The 14,762-nt window shown below is 46.3% G+C and overlaps 1 protein-coding gene across 3 annotated transcripts; it reads right to left on the bottom strand.

Moving 5' to 3' along the window:
• Positions 1–1,663: 1,663 nt before the first annotated feature.
• Hmgb1 (high mobility group box 1) lies at positions 1,664–7,984 on the bottom strand. Of its 3 annotated transcripts, none has more exons than XM_085837465.1 (5): positions 7,832–7,984; positions 5,556–5,719; positions 5,263–5,408; positions 4,695–4,869; positions 1,664–3,883 (listed from the first exon to the last, which is right to left on the bottom strand). In XM_085837465.1, exons 2-5 carry the CDS (start codon positions 5,703–5,705, stop codon positions 3,707–3,709), a joined length of 648 nt encoding a protein of 215 aa, XP_085693591.1. In that variant the 5' UTR covers positions 5,706–5,719; positions 7,832–7,984; the 3' UTR covers positions 1,664–3,706. The 3 variants fall into 3 exon arrangements, with proteins under 3 accessions (XP_085693591.1, XP_085693592.1, XP_085693593.1); XM_085837466.1 differs by lacking the exon at positions 7,832–7,984 and adding an exon at positions 6,250–6,540; XM_085837467.1 differs by lacking the exon at positions 7,832–7,984 and adding an exon at positions 6,116–6,134.
• Between the last annotated feature and the right edge of the window lie 6,778 nt (positions 7,985–14,762).

Genomic DNA, 14,762 nt, shown 5'->3' on the forward strand with positions numbered 1-14,762 from the left:
GGTGTCTCCCAGAAAGGAATCGAACAAACCATGAGGTGTTAAGACTATGGACGGCCACTTGTACGTCTCCTTACTACTCAGGACCACCTTGAGCTGCACAGTGAGTTCAAAGCCAGCCTGAGCTACATAAGACCCTGTCTCACACAAACAGATGGACAAAACCAAATGGGCAAGTCCAGCTTGGTTGTAATACTGTTCTTTCACAGAACCTGGTTTCAATTCCCACCACCCAGAAGGCAGCTCGTAACTTACTTTCAGGAGACCCGATGTCCTCTTCTGGCTTCCATGGGCACTGCACGCATGTGGTGCATACATACACGTGGGCAAAATACACACAGGCACTTAAAAAAAAAAGCTAGAAGTGGTGATGTGCATCTTTAAGCTCAGCACTAGGAAGGCAGAAATATGTGGATCTTTTACCATTATGAGCCAGCCTGGTTGACATAGTGAGACCTTGTCTCAAAAAATTATTTTAAAAAGAAAAAAATTTATATACCATATACCTTTATAAACATCTGTCTGTCTGTCGTTCCCCCACTCTTTCGTAAACTTGGTGGTAGGTGGGAGGAGACTGGAAACCCAGTCTCTAAGCACACACTTTCTGACTATAATCCCAACTCTCTCCTGCTGCTCTAGCCCTAGATTCTAGTTCCCAACCCCCGAGATTCTATATTCTATAGCTGCATCACTACGTCATTTTCCACTAACGTCCAGTAGACTCCAGCATTTGGGGTCCAAACCAATGGCCACGCCGACTGGGATGGTTTCCTCCTGACAGATGGTATGCTTGAGTGTGGTAAACTGTTGTATGTGGTTTGCGTTTTCTGTGCCATCGCGTATCCTGGAATTGCATTACTGGAGCCCAGCAACATTCTGCCTCTTCACTCAAGGAAGTAACTTGGCTGAACCCCAGGGAATTTCCCGAAATCATTAGCACTGCTGTACTTAGGGATGATGTGGCCACCCAAACGGCTTTCTGTCTTCTACCCAGTATCGAGAGGTATTTCAAGGATCACGGGATTTGATGTAAATGGAAAAACAAGCTTAAGGAACTTGTCAGAGTCCCTTATTGATGGACCTAGCCACCAGTCAATGGTTCACTTAATGGTTTGAACTTATGCTGTGACCGTGCCCAGATTTGCAGCGATACTGGGTGGCGGTGCTTGGCCAAAGAGACTGGTACTTTCTCTCCTGTACAGTTCAATGCACTGCACCAGAGCTATACTTGGTGGCCAATATATATATATATATATATATATAGTGGATATGAAATGATTATCAGAAATGATGGCATGTGTCACTTTTAAAATACAGAAATCCTACCAGGCATGGTGACACATACCAATCATCACAGCACTTGGGAAGTGGAGGCAGGAACCAACCTTCTGCTACATAGTGAGCCCAGGCAAGACCTACATTAAAACCTAATACTAAAACCTGTAAGTTTCAGCCCTAAGAGTCAATACACATAGTTCCAGGGGATACTGCTTAGATGCTTAACAGAACGCCTTCTCAAACTTAAAGAGGTTTTTTTGTTGTTGTTGTTCCATTTCTTGAAGTCAGGATCTGAAGCTGGTTAGGCAAGGCAAACTGTTCCCATTCTTAACATCTTTTAAAAGGGTAGCTGTCACGACACACCCACTAAAGTTACAAAGACACTTCCTTGAGGCAGAGTTCACTTTTAAATGGATCACTTACTAACAACAGATGTCCACAATGGTAGTTCTAAAGCAACAGTACAAATTTCCAAGCCAGTCACTTGTTCTTAAGTTGGTAATCGAGAACATGACCGAGACCATGACAGCCTGCTGAGGTCCTCCACGAGCTTGAGAACAGACGTGCAATCTTTGAGACCAACCTCACTTTTCACTTAACATTTGGATTCTGGTTCCTATGTATAGATTAGGGATGCTTGATAAAAAACCTGGTTTTTATTGCCCTTTAGCCTATTTAACATTTTAAAACTGTGTTCATGAATGGAGGGAGCATTTGGTCAAAGCATTTTGGAAGCTAGTTCCCTCCTTTTGCCATCGGTTGTCAAGGCTGACAGCAAACTGCCTTTTTACCCACTATCTCACTGGCCCCAGCATCAAGGGTTGTTAATGGGAAAGAGCCTTTCAGTTGTTTATACTATAAGGCACTATTATTAAGTGTGACCAAAAGCTTAAATTCTTAAGTGAAAGTCATTTAACTAATATTTAAAACCTCTGTAATTATTAGTTTATTAGTATCATCCAGGACTCATGTTCAGTATTCCTCCTCAAATTACATTAACAACGCAAATGTAAAGAACCCAAGTCAAAATTATATAACAGCACTCCATCACAAAAGCGCGTGAAATTACAAGAACGCTATTTTAAAACACTGGCACTTTAAGAGAACGATAATCTCAAAAAAAAAAAAAATCCACGAAATTGCCAAATTGTTCCCTAAACTAAGCAGATTAAACATGATTAATGAATGAGTTTGGGTTTTATAAAGAAAAAGCAAATGGATTGGACAAATGGTACTAATATGCAAAGTTTATCCTCTTGTATCTGATTCATAAAGGGACAAACCACAGTATAGGAAAATATACCCTTCATTTTAAATGTGGCATAATTTTAAAAGCTGGCTCAAGTAATTAAAAATACCTTTAAACAGTCAAGTTTCCTGAGCAATCCATATCTAGATAGAAGGGCAAAGGCGTTACAGCCAGCGTTCTTGTGATAGCCTTCGCTGGGACTAAGGTCAACAAGTAGTACAGCAGTCTTGTATTTTAAGCTCACACTTTTGGGGATACATTCTCAGGTCTTCTTTAGTAGGGGAAACTGCAAAATATAACTGCCATTACACAGTAATGGCAGTTAAAGGAGAGTCCTCGTGTAAGGATTAGAAGGTACTTTTCTATTAGTCCTTCAAGGACAGACATTCAGATTGCTTGATTCTAATAGTCCCACGGTGTGACAATATTGATCACTCCTTGCTTTGCCAAGTAGGTTATATAATATCTCTTATCCAACTATCACGATTTAGGAGATTCTTCAACTATGGATGAAAATGTTACCACAATGGCAGGGCGTGTGGACAAATGCTCTCCTCCAGCTAACTAGATGAAAGATAACACACTAATAATCCATGTGACCCAAAATGGGCAAAGCAAAAGACTAGCTTCCCCTCGAGAAGAAAACTTTCAGACCTATGAAAAGGACAACAATACTAATAAAAAAAATTGTATTTACTTAGAAGCATTCAGAATGTCAACAAAACAGCCGCAATTTTTTTTTGCAATTACAGAGTGGTATTCAGTTAACAGAACAACAATTATCTTCGTATAAGCTGCATCAGAGACAACTGAAGATGAAAAAAATAAAACCCAAAAATAAAACCAAAGGGAAAAAAAAAAAAAAACAAAAACAAACTACTGTCCCCATATATAACTAATTTGTGCTGTGCACCAACAAGAACCTGCTTTAAATTTCCATGCCAATTTACAACCCCCAGACTGTACCAGGCAAGGTTAGTGGCTATTGAAAATACCACCAGGACAGGGCTATCTAAAGACACATTCGGTAGTGTGTTAACTATACAAAAAAAGACACTGTACAGTTTAAAAACAAATCTTACACAGCCTTACATTTCAATTTTTTTCTTTAAAAGGAGTGAGTTGTGTACAGGGGGGTTAAATGCTTTATAGACAAGAAAAAAAAACTGCGCTAGAACCAACTTATTCATCATCATCATCTTCTTCCTCATCTTCGTCTTCCTCTTCTTCTTCCTCTTCCTCATCTTCTTCATCCTCCTCATCATCTTCCTCTTCCTTCTTTTTCTTGCTCTTTTCAGCCTTGACCACCCCCTTTTTTGCTGCATCAGGTTTTCCTTTAGCTCTGTAGGCAGCAATATCCTTCCAAAACAGAGAGAGGAGAATGTAAGGAAGACAAAAAATAAAACTTCACAAATCTCCACAACACACAGGCCCATTGTACCTTCCCAAATAATTAGACCAAGGGAAAAGGCAACACAAAAATGAACATTTTGCAATCTACAACTCATGAAACGGCAGGCTAATATTTGTGTTGTTATGCCTCACTGAAGTGCAATTATATACCACACATCCTAAGTTTAGTTTATGAGGACTAGAAGGCAGACTGATCAAAGAGTAATACTGCCACCTTCTGAACACAAAACAGCATTCTACAGGTTCACAGACAGAGTTTAATCCACAGAAGAAAACTGGGGGGAATTGGGGGTGTGTATCTAAAAAATAGACATTTTCAGAAAAAATGACCTCAACAAAAATTACTTTTAGGTATTTTAATTTATGTATACAAATTACAATTTTCCTCCATTCTAATGACAGTTACCTTGGCAAGCTCAAAATTTAAGCAATTTTATTTTAATCCAAAGTGAACATATAATAATTTGCACATAGGCAGTACGGTTACTTTGCCCAATCTATTTTTGTAGTGTATGCACATAACCATTTAGAAACCATTCTCACCAAAAGTAGCTACAAATTTCCCCCAAATCTGGATACATACTAAGAAATACAACTAAAACAGCTTAAAGGCCTTAGCTCAAATCAGATTATAGGAGAACTGAACACACTATTGGCCCTTCCTGTATGAAAACAACGAAGCCTGCAAACAGAGAGGAAATAGGACGAGTTATCAAGTATAATCCCCTAACACTGGGTATCCCGTCATTCTCCTTACCTTCTCGTACTTCTCCTTCAGCTTGGCAGCTTTCTTCTCATAGGGCTGCTTGTCATCTGCTGCAGTGTTGTTCCACATCTCTCCTAGTTTCTTTGCAACATCACCAATGGATAAGCCAGGATGCTCGCCTTTGATTTTGGGGCGGTACTCAGAACAGAACAAGAAGAAGGCCGAACTAAAACCAGAAATGTAGTTTTAGGATTTTAACAAACTAAACACTCAAATCTGTACTGCTCTGCAGTGTTTAAGTAATTTATACCATACAATGGGTAGGGTGTAAACATTCAGACATATATACAGATGCAAAACATTCTAAATTAGTTTTGAGCAATTTCTAAAGATACAAAAGAACCAAAAATCATAGTGATATACTGTGCAAAGGAATCAAGTTTCTCAGTTCAAATGCCTTCCCTAATAATTCCACCTATCTTAAGTTACATTGACCCCTCAAATACACGACCCAAGCCATTCTCAGCTAAGAAACCAAACACTAGGCACTTGAGGTGGCTCAATCATTTCCTACCTATTCTAAACAACTCAAAATAAAAGCCCATAAGCTCATACTCACGGAGGCCTCTTGGGTGCATTGGGGTCCTTGAACTTCTTTTTGGTCTCCCCTTTGGGGGGGATGTAGGTTTTCATTTCTCTTTCATAACGAGCCTTGTCAGCCTTTGCCATATCTTCAAATTTCCCCTTTTCTTTAGCAGACATGGTCTAGAAAGAATTATTTGTAAACTTGGCATAGAGATGTTCAATATGCCAGCCTAAAGCACTTTAATAGTCATATAGTAAGGAGAACACCCAGCCCCTTCATCCTAATTTACAACTCAGAGGCACTCAGAATCTCTAAAGCCCTCTTACCTTCCACCTCTCTGAGCACTTCTTGGAGAACTCTGAGAAGTTGACAGAAGCATCCGGGTGCTTCTTCTTGTGCTCCTCCCGGCAAGTTTGCACAAAGAATGCATATGAGGACATTTTGCCTCTCGGCTTCTTAGGATCTCCTTTGCCCATGTTTAGTTGATTTTCTAAAATAAAGCATTCGACGTTAGTAACGAAAATTGTGAAACAGACAAGCTTCGAACTGCTCAGGGTGGCAAGACAAACCAAAGTTTGTGTTATTTAACACAATGATGACGACAATCTCCCATAAAAGCTAGGCAGAACACTGCAAACCATAGCCAATTCCTAGAAGTGGTTAAGCCACAGAGATGAGGGCATAGGACACAGGGAAGAGAGGGGGAAAAAAACGGTCTACAAAGTATGATCTCAAGAGTAGGCACAGGTACACTCAAGCATTCGCTGTCCGTGTCTGTTCTGTATGCCTAACTGGTTGTTAAAACCATGTCGAAAAATCTTTTTAAAAACTTGTTTAAACCAACAAAACAAACATTAAAAAAAAAAAAAAAGATAGAAAAACCCACCCTGTCCATTAGTGAATTTTGCAGGGTACAAGGAATTATCCAGTAGACCTTAAGAGAATTACAGGCCTAGGAGAGCAGGGGGAGGGGACGAAAAGCAAAAACAATAAGTGCCCCCTCGTGCACCTAAAGTTTACCCAGCTCTTAGAGCACCCCGTGCTCGCATCAAACTTTGCTCGGGCGGGCGGAGGCGGCGCTGGGCCGGGGCCCGGAGAGGCCGCCGTTTCCTATCGCTTTGGCCCCGAGATGCGTTTCTGCTCTGACTAAACACGTCCGGTCTGAAGTTTCTCGGAGTAAACAAGGATGAGGGACAAAAGCCACTCCTGCCGCCGCCTCCTCCGCCACCACGGGGGTGTCGGGCTCTCTCTCTTTTTTCTTTTTTTTTTCTTTTTGTTTCCCAAACCGGGCCCGTGAAAAGTTGGGGTGCCCTGGCGCGCGCGCGCGCAGGATTGATTCCCCGCCCTCCCAACTTGGCCCGAGGTTGAGGGGGGCTGCGGCTCCGGGCGGGCCCGAGGCCGCCACGTGCGCCCGGAAGGCCGCACGCAGGCTCGCGCCGCCGCCGCCGCCCCCATTTTGTCGGGCCCCGGCGCAAGGAGAGAAGAAGCCCCGCCGCTCGAAATGGGGGCTGGCTCCGCCCGCGGCCGCCAGGGCCGGGCGCACGGAATGGCCGCTGCGCGTCTTCCCCGCCTGCGCCGCCGCCGCCGCGAGGGCGAGCGCGAATATGGCTCCTTCCCTTTGTGTGTGCGCGCGTGTGAGTGTGTGTGTGTGTGTGTATGTGTGAGTGTGCGAGGAGACCGAGGCGCGCGGCGGGCGGGCGGGGCGCTGGCGCACTCGCCATGGCGGCGGGGGAGGGGCGGGGGCGCGCGGCTCCCCTCCCCCCGCGGCCCCCGCGCCGTCTCCCTCCGCGCGCCCCGCCGCCCCCGCACGGAGAACGCGGGGCCGGGGAGAGAGAGACTGAGAGAGAGAGAGGAAGAGAGAGGGGAGCGAGAGGAGAGAGGGGGGGGAAAAAAAAAGTTGCCTCAGAACTGCTGCGCCCAGCTTCCCCCGCCCGCCCGCCCGCCTTGTTTTCTCTCCAGCCAGCAGCGCCCGGCCGAGTCAGCCATGTTCCAGCGAGCGCAGCGGCGCCGCTCCCCCCCACACGGCCGCCCCGCTCGCCCGCCGCCTCACCCGGCCCGAGCCGCCCCGCACGGCCGCCCCCGGCCCACCCGCGGCCGCCCTCGCCCGCAGCGGCGCCCCGCCCGCCGCCCCGCGCTCCCCGCCGCGGCCGCCCATGCAGCGGGGAAGCGCCGCCGCCGCCGCCGCTGCCCGCCCGCTCGCTCCGCGCACGCCGCCTGCCCGAAACGCTCGGCCCCGGGGGCCACAAACACGTTTTGGGGAAAAAAATTTTTTTTAAATAATCCCAAACACGAACACACACACACAAAACAAAAAAAAATTTTTTTTTTTTTTTGCGCCAGTGAAGCGCGGACGGCGCCGCGGGTGTGAAGTGGCGGCCGCCTGAGGCCCCGCGACTCGGCTCGGCGCGGCGCGGCGCGGGGCAGCGTTCGCGGCGGCGGCCGGCGGAGCCTCGCTCCGTGCGCAGTTCCCCCCACGGTCCCCCCTCATTTGCCTTTGTGTGGAGCCTGACCCGCCGGCTCCGGGCCGCGGGGATCCGGCCGCCGCGCAGGCGACCAGGCTACCCGAGGCGCTCTCCCCGCCGCCGCGCCGCCCCGCACTCACCCTCCGCGAGGCACAGAGTCGCCCAGTGCCCGTCCGGCTCGCGCTTGCCCCGGCGCTGTCTCTATGGAGCTCAATGTACTGCAATGGCTGTGAGAGCGGGAGCCAGACGCAGCCTCCTCACTCTCTCCGCTCTGTAACATTACTCTCCAGCCAGCGCGCCTCCTATTGGCTACCGCCAACTCACCGGGCCCGTTCATTGGCCCGTTCCCTCCCATTGTCCTGACCAGAGCCCGCGCGCCATTGGCTGTCTGCGAGGACACGTCACCGAGGATTGAAACAGCGCGCAAATCTGAATGTGTGTGTGTGTGCCGGGCCGAGAGGCTGAGGCGGGAGAGGCAGCGGCAGAGGCAGCAGCTGCTACGGGAAAGCGGAGCTCTATGGTGTCTCTGTGCCTGCGCCTGCCCCGAGCCAGCCCCACGCCCGAGCCGCGGCGCGCGCGGCCGGGGCCCGGCTCCGCCGTAGCCACGGCCGCGTCCCCAGCCCCGGGCGGCTCCCGTAGGCCCGCCCCCCCTCCCGCTCCACGCTCCCGCCCCGAGCCGTTGGGATGCGCGGCCCGTGCTTGGGATGCCTCCCCGAGTGGGCTGACTGCTCGGGGGGGCCTGTGGCCCAAACACGGGGGGCTCTGCGGGCCCCGGGACGACCGTGCTGCTGCAGCCCACCACAAGACACCCCTCCCCGGGACCGCCCGCCTAACGTGCCCACCCTGCCCAGAAGCCTAGTCTGCACCCGCCAGCAGGCGTCCAGTTGCACCCCTTCTTCTGGGTTTGCTCGGGTTTCCCCAGTACTTCTCGAACTTTTTTTTTCCTTTTGGTCAGACACAAAGCACTGTTTTGAACTTCCCGACACCAAAGCCTTATACCAGGGAATTAATGCACAGCCACTGGGGTTTGATACTTGCTGCTCTCAGAAAATGTTTGGGGGGGCCCAGCTAGAATTAGCAAGTTCTTTAAAGACCTCATTGCCCCACCCCCATACACACACACACAGGCACACACACACACACACACACACACAGAGGCTGTTTTCTGTGACTCGGTGTGGATTACTGATAGAATCAAATGAATCTTTGTGATTGCTATCTTGCCTCCGATCACACCACTTAGTGCATACATGTACCTGCTCTAGGGTTACCAGACATTTAGGGCTACTGTTACCTCAGGGATTAGATGCAGTCGGAGAGTGCTTGGGCCCAAACCCACAGGCCATGCTTTCTCCTGCTCACCAAGTTGGCTGATCACTCTTAGGTATGCAGAGAAAAATAGCCAGGCTGGTTCTAAAGGCCACAGGCTTACATCAATCTTTGATGAATCTAACAGTTCTTTCTTTCTGGGGAGCACAGCACATCTCTTCACTTCAAAACAAATGCCCCCCCCTTTTTTTTTAAATCCTGGCTCCTATACACTTCTCAACTAAATAAAGAATTCCTCCAAAATGCACTTGATCCAAGTCATAGATTCTGGGTTTCATTTCTATACCATTTCCGAGGTCCTATTATCTAATGGATTTGCTCGAATTTATTATCCTTACTGGGAATAGGTTTAGATAATCTTTTCTGGCCAGTGGCTTTAATGTCCATTGCCATTTTTTTAACAATACATCCTTGGTCTCGTGAATATCATTGGCAGGAGTGGACAGTACACTAAACACACATGCACACACACACGTGCACACACACACAGTAGTTGTTGGGTGGGATGGTGTACTGGCTGGTTTTGTGTGTCAACTTGACACAAGTTAGAGTCATCAGAGAGGAAGGAGCCTCAGCTGAGGAAAGGCCTCCATGAGATCCAGCTCTGCTTGTCAGTTAGTGATCAATGGGGGACAACTCAGCCCATTGTGGGTGATCCCTGGACTGGTGGAAGGCAGGCTGAGGAAGCCAGGGGAAGCAAGCTGGTAACTCCATAGCCTCTGCCTCAGCTCCTGCCTCCTGGTTCCAGCGCTGCTTGAGTTCCTGTGCTGACTTCCTTCAGTGATGAGCTATGATCTGGAAATGTAAATCAAATAACTCCTTTTCTCCCCAACTTGCTTTCTGGTCATGGTACTTTCATCACAGAAATAGAAACCCTAACTCTTTAGTCCCCACATTCAGAAGGCAGAGGCAGGAGGATCTCTGTGAGTTCTAGACCAGCCTAGTCTACACACTAAATTCCAGGCCTATCCAGAGCTACGTAATGAGACATCCCCTCTCAAAAACAAAGAACTATATAAACATGCATTGCCCTCTTTCAATATTTTAAAATATATGTTGGCTTTTAAATTGTTATTTTTACATATACTTACTGTCTTGCTACGCTTGTACTTTAGATGCAAGTATACAATTTTAGCTCTGTTGTATATTCTTAGTTATTTATAAAATACTCAATAGCTGGGTGGAGAGATGGTTCTGTGGTTCAGAGCACCGGCTGCTCTTGCAGAAGACCTGGGTTCAATCCCCAGCAACCACATGGCAGCTTGCATGCATATATATATATATATATATATATGCATAGACATAAAATGTATATATATCTTAAGTCAAAATAATTAAGCTGTCTTCAATAGCATCCTCACTACTAAGTGTGGCTTCCATTTGAATGTGGCACTGTCCATACTTTCCAGCCCTGGCCCTGGTCCAGCTGCTTACTCTGCTAGTGTTCTGGACTAGGGTTACTTATGGCCCACAAAGAAGCAAGGGAGAAATGGCCCCACACAAGGTTTGCATTGAGCAGGGCAGGAAGTAATGGGCACTGGGGTTAAACAGCCATAGGTTGAAATCTATCAACCATGGGCATCAAGTTTCTCATCCTCAAAACAGACAGCAAAGGCTTATTAGGAGGATTACAGTTTATTTCTCAAATACAGGGTCTTCCTGTGTAGCACAAGCTGGCTTTTAACTTGCTGTCTTCTTATAGTGTGATGTGTGTTTCTGTTTGTTTTTTTGTTTTTTTTTTTTTTTTTGCTTTTCTGAGACATGTATGTGTGTGTGTAGCTTTGGTTGTTCTGGAACTTGCTCTGTAGACCAAGCTGGCCTCAAACTCAGAGAGATCCGCCTGCCTCGGCCTCCCAAGTGCTGGGATTAAAGGCGTGTGCCACCATCACCTGGCTGGTTTTTTAATTTTAATCTTATTTAATACAATTTGTGTGTGTGGTCCTGGGGCCTTGTACCTCCAGCCCTAATTTGCATATTCCCACCCTTTTGTGACAGGATCTTTTCTTCTGTGTAGCCCAGGTTGTCTTCCTGAGCCTCCTGAATGCAAGGTGCTAGATCTTTTTTTTTTTTTTTTTTTTTTCTTTCTGAGACAGGGTTTCTCTGTATAGCCCTGGCTGTCCTGGAACTCACTTTGTAGACCAGGCTGGCCTCGAACTCAGAAATCCGCCTGCCTCTGCCTCCCGAGTGCTAGGATTAAAGGCGTCCGCCACCACGCCCGGCAAGGTGCTAGATCTTAACTTTTGTTTTGTTTTTGATTTTGATTTTTGTTTGTTGGTTGGTTTGGATTTTTCTGGAGATAAGGTTTCACTGTGTCGTCCTGGCTATCCTGGAACTCACTCTTTAGACCAGACTGGCCTCGAACTCACAGAGATTCACCTACCTCTATTTGAAAGCATGTACTACTGTCACCCAACAAGCAAACTTTTTTTTTTTTTTAGGTTTAAAATTACATCATGCAGACTCCTTGCATCCCATAATTCGGGAAGTCTCAAGTGTAACTAATCTTGAGTTTTTCTTCATATTTTAATTATGAAGGTCGCAAATCTAGTTAAGCTTTCTGTTTGTCTTGTTTTCTTTCACCTCGAATAGCACTAATCTCCTCTTCATCTGGGGACTGAACTGTTTGAAGATTCCCATAGTGGAGAGGATTTACAGGACTTCTGCTGGCAGGGATTTTGTTTTCTGTATTTGAGGTGAGATTTAGGTCAGTGGCAGAGAGTTTCCCAAGGCCCTGAGTTCAAACCCCAGCACACGTGCGTACCACTACCACACACACACACACACACACACACACACACACACACACATACACACACACCAGTTTAAAAATGAACACAATAAAACAATACTGTTGACAGCAGAATTTTTAGGCCTAACCTCCCAATCTTGATGGCCACCCTTTCCTTCCATATAAGCCACCAATTAATAAATACTTAACTTAGTCCTTTGGCAATTTATTCCCAATGACAACATTATCTGAACACCTGTATTAACCAAACTACTTATAGGCCTTCCTGTTGTCTGTTTGAGACCAGTTCTCACTGTGAGGCCCGAGCTGACCTAAAACTTTCCATCCTCCTGCCTCTGCCTCCTTCAGGATGGGATTGTAGGTATTCTTCCGGAGACTGCATCTTATTCCCTTCCTTGATATTCCAAGGACAGATGAAGTGCCTTTCCTCCTTTACAATCCCATAATATTCTGTTCATGAGTTACTGAACTCCCAACTGTAATGTTTTATGCGCCGCCCTGGCTGTATGTCTCTCTTACGGGCTGGGACTCACCTTCCCTTCAGCTCCCAGGCACCCACATGTACCTGGCATGTAGCAGGTACTCAAGTTGAACAATGGATTAGTAGCAGAATGAGCCCAGTGCATTATTTTGATTTTTCTTTTCCATCTTTGGGTCTAAGTTTTATATCTTTTTAAACCAGAAGACAGGAGACTAGGATAAATAATACGTCATTATACAGGCTATATATGTAATTTAAAATGTATGTAATTTAATTTACATGTAATTTAAGTTACATTCACGTAATGGAAAAAAAAAATTGGGTGTGGAGGTGCTTATCTTCAATCTTAGCACTCAGGAAGCAGAGTTAGGCTGGTCTCTGTGCATTTGAGGCCAGCCAAGGCTACACATTGAGACCCACTTTCTCTTTCAAAAATAGACATATAGATAGATAGATAGATAGATAGATAGATAGATAGATAGAGAAGAGACAGGGGCTGAAGAGTTAGCTCAACGGTTAAGACCCCTGGCTGCTCTTTCAGAGGACTGGGGCTCCACTCCCAGCATCCACATACCCAGCTCATGACCACCTCTAACTCCAGTTCCAGGGGATACAACAGATACAACATCTTCCTCTGGCCTGCGGGGGTACAAGGCATGCATGCAGGACACAGACATGCATGCTGGCAAAACATCCATACTCATAAAATTAAAAATTAAATAATAGGGCTGGAGAGATGGCTCAGTGGACTGACTGCTCTACCAGAGGTCCTGAGTTCGATTCCCAGCAACCACATGGTGGCTCACAACCATCTTTAAAGGGATTCGATGCCCTCTTCTGGTGTGTCTGAAGACAGCTACAGTGTAACTCACATACATAAAATAAATAAATAATTTAAAAATTTTTTAAATTAAATAATAATGAAAATGAAGAGGCAGAATGAGAGGCACACACGTGTGTGTTTCTCTAATGCAAATGGATATATAAATTTTATTTATTTTTATTTATTATTATTGTGTGTATGTGCAGCAGCCTGTATGTGGAGGCTAGATGACACCTTCTCTTTATCTCTAATTTTTTTGTTTTTCAAAGACAAGGTTTCTCTGTATAGTCCTGGCTATCCTGGGACTCACTCTGTAGACCAGGTTGGCCTCAGACTCAGAGATTCCCCTGCCTCTGCCTCTGAGTGTTGGGATTAAGAAGGTGCACACCACCACTGCCAGGCTAGATGAGGACTTTTCTTGAGTAGAGTCTCTCCTTCACCACGGGCTCTGGGAATTGAACTTAGGTTTGCTGGCTTGTGCTACAAGCTACCTTTACCATAGTGAACTGTGGCCAAATAAGCATGAATCACAGAAAACTGTAGTAGTTTCCAAGCACGGCGTGGTAGCCCGCACCTTTGACCCTAGCACCTGGAAGGCAGAGGCAGGGAGTCTCAAGACAGGAATTTGCTAGTCTTCCGGGTCTACAGAATGAGTTCCAGGGTAGCTGGGGCTGTATAGAGATAGCTCCCAACACCCTTTGGAAATTTAATAGACATGAGGGTGGAAAAAAGGCAGAATTCAGACATAGGACTAAGTGGCTCCATTCGCTTCAGGGTGGTTGCTCTGAAGGAATGGGTCCTGAAGCAGGTCAGTGATCTCTTGTGTTCTTTGTTCCTTTCTGAAACTGAGTGAACAGTGAGCCAGAATACAGCATGAAGCAAACACGCTGAAGTTCCCACAGGACATAGGCATCTACAGACCCACTCTGGGGAGGCTGAGGCAGGAGGATCCCAAGTTTGACATTGACTACTACATACATTATTTCGGAAAATTAACAAAAGCCAAGAGATCACACATACAGACAAAAATAAAATTAGGGGGTTGAAAATAAAGAAGACATAATGGAGGCTTGTCTGTATTGTTGAATAAAAACAAATGTAAGAATCCAAATGCAGTTGAGTGGTGACGGTGCACACCTTTAATTTCAGCACTTGGAGGCAGAAGATCTCTGAGTTCCAGGCCAGCCAGCTCTGCAGAGGAAATTCCAGGATAGCCAGGACTACAGTGTCCTGAAAACCCAGCCAACCAACCAACCAACCAACTGAACAAACAAAGGGCTTGTATGGGGAGATTTATACATGGGGTGGGGTATTGTTTTGTGTTTGCAGACTGACCTTAAAGGCCTGATCCTCCTGCCTCCAACTCCCAAGTGCTAAGATTATAAACTTTCCAGACCTTGCTGACCAAGTAAAGATTTTTATATTCCTTTCCCTTTTAATCTTCTCTCGCTTCTCTCTCTCTCTCTCTCTCTCTCTGTCTCTCTCTCTCTCTCTCTGTCTCTCTCTCTCCCTCCCTCCCTCCGTCCCTCCCTTCCTCCCTCCCTTCTTTCCTTCCTTCCTTCCTTCCTTCCTTCCTTCCTTCCTTCCTTTATCTTTCTTTCCTTCTTGCTTGCTGTCTACCTGTCTTTCTTTTTGTTGTTGTTGTTGTTTTATTTGAGACAGAGTTTCTCTGTGTAGGCCTGTCCATCC

Source organism: Mus caroli, unplaced genomic scaffold, assembly GCF_978045245.1.
Source record: "Mus caroli unplaced genomic scaffold, Mus_caroli_1 scaffold_4, whole genome shotgun sequence".
Lineage (NCBI taxonomy): Eukaryota > Metazoa > Chordata > Mammalia > Rodentia > Muridae > Mus > Mus caroli.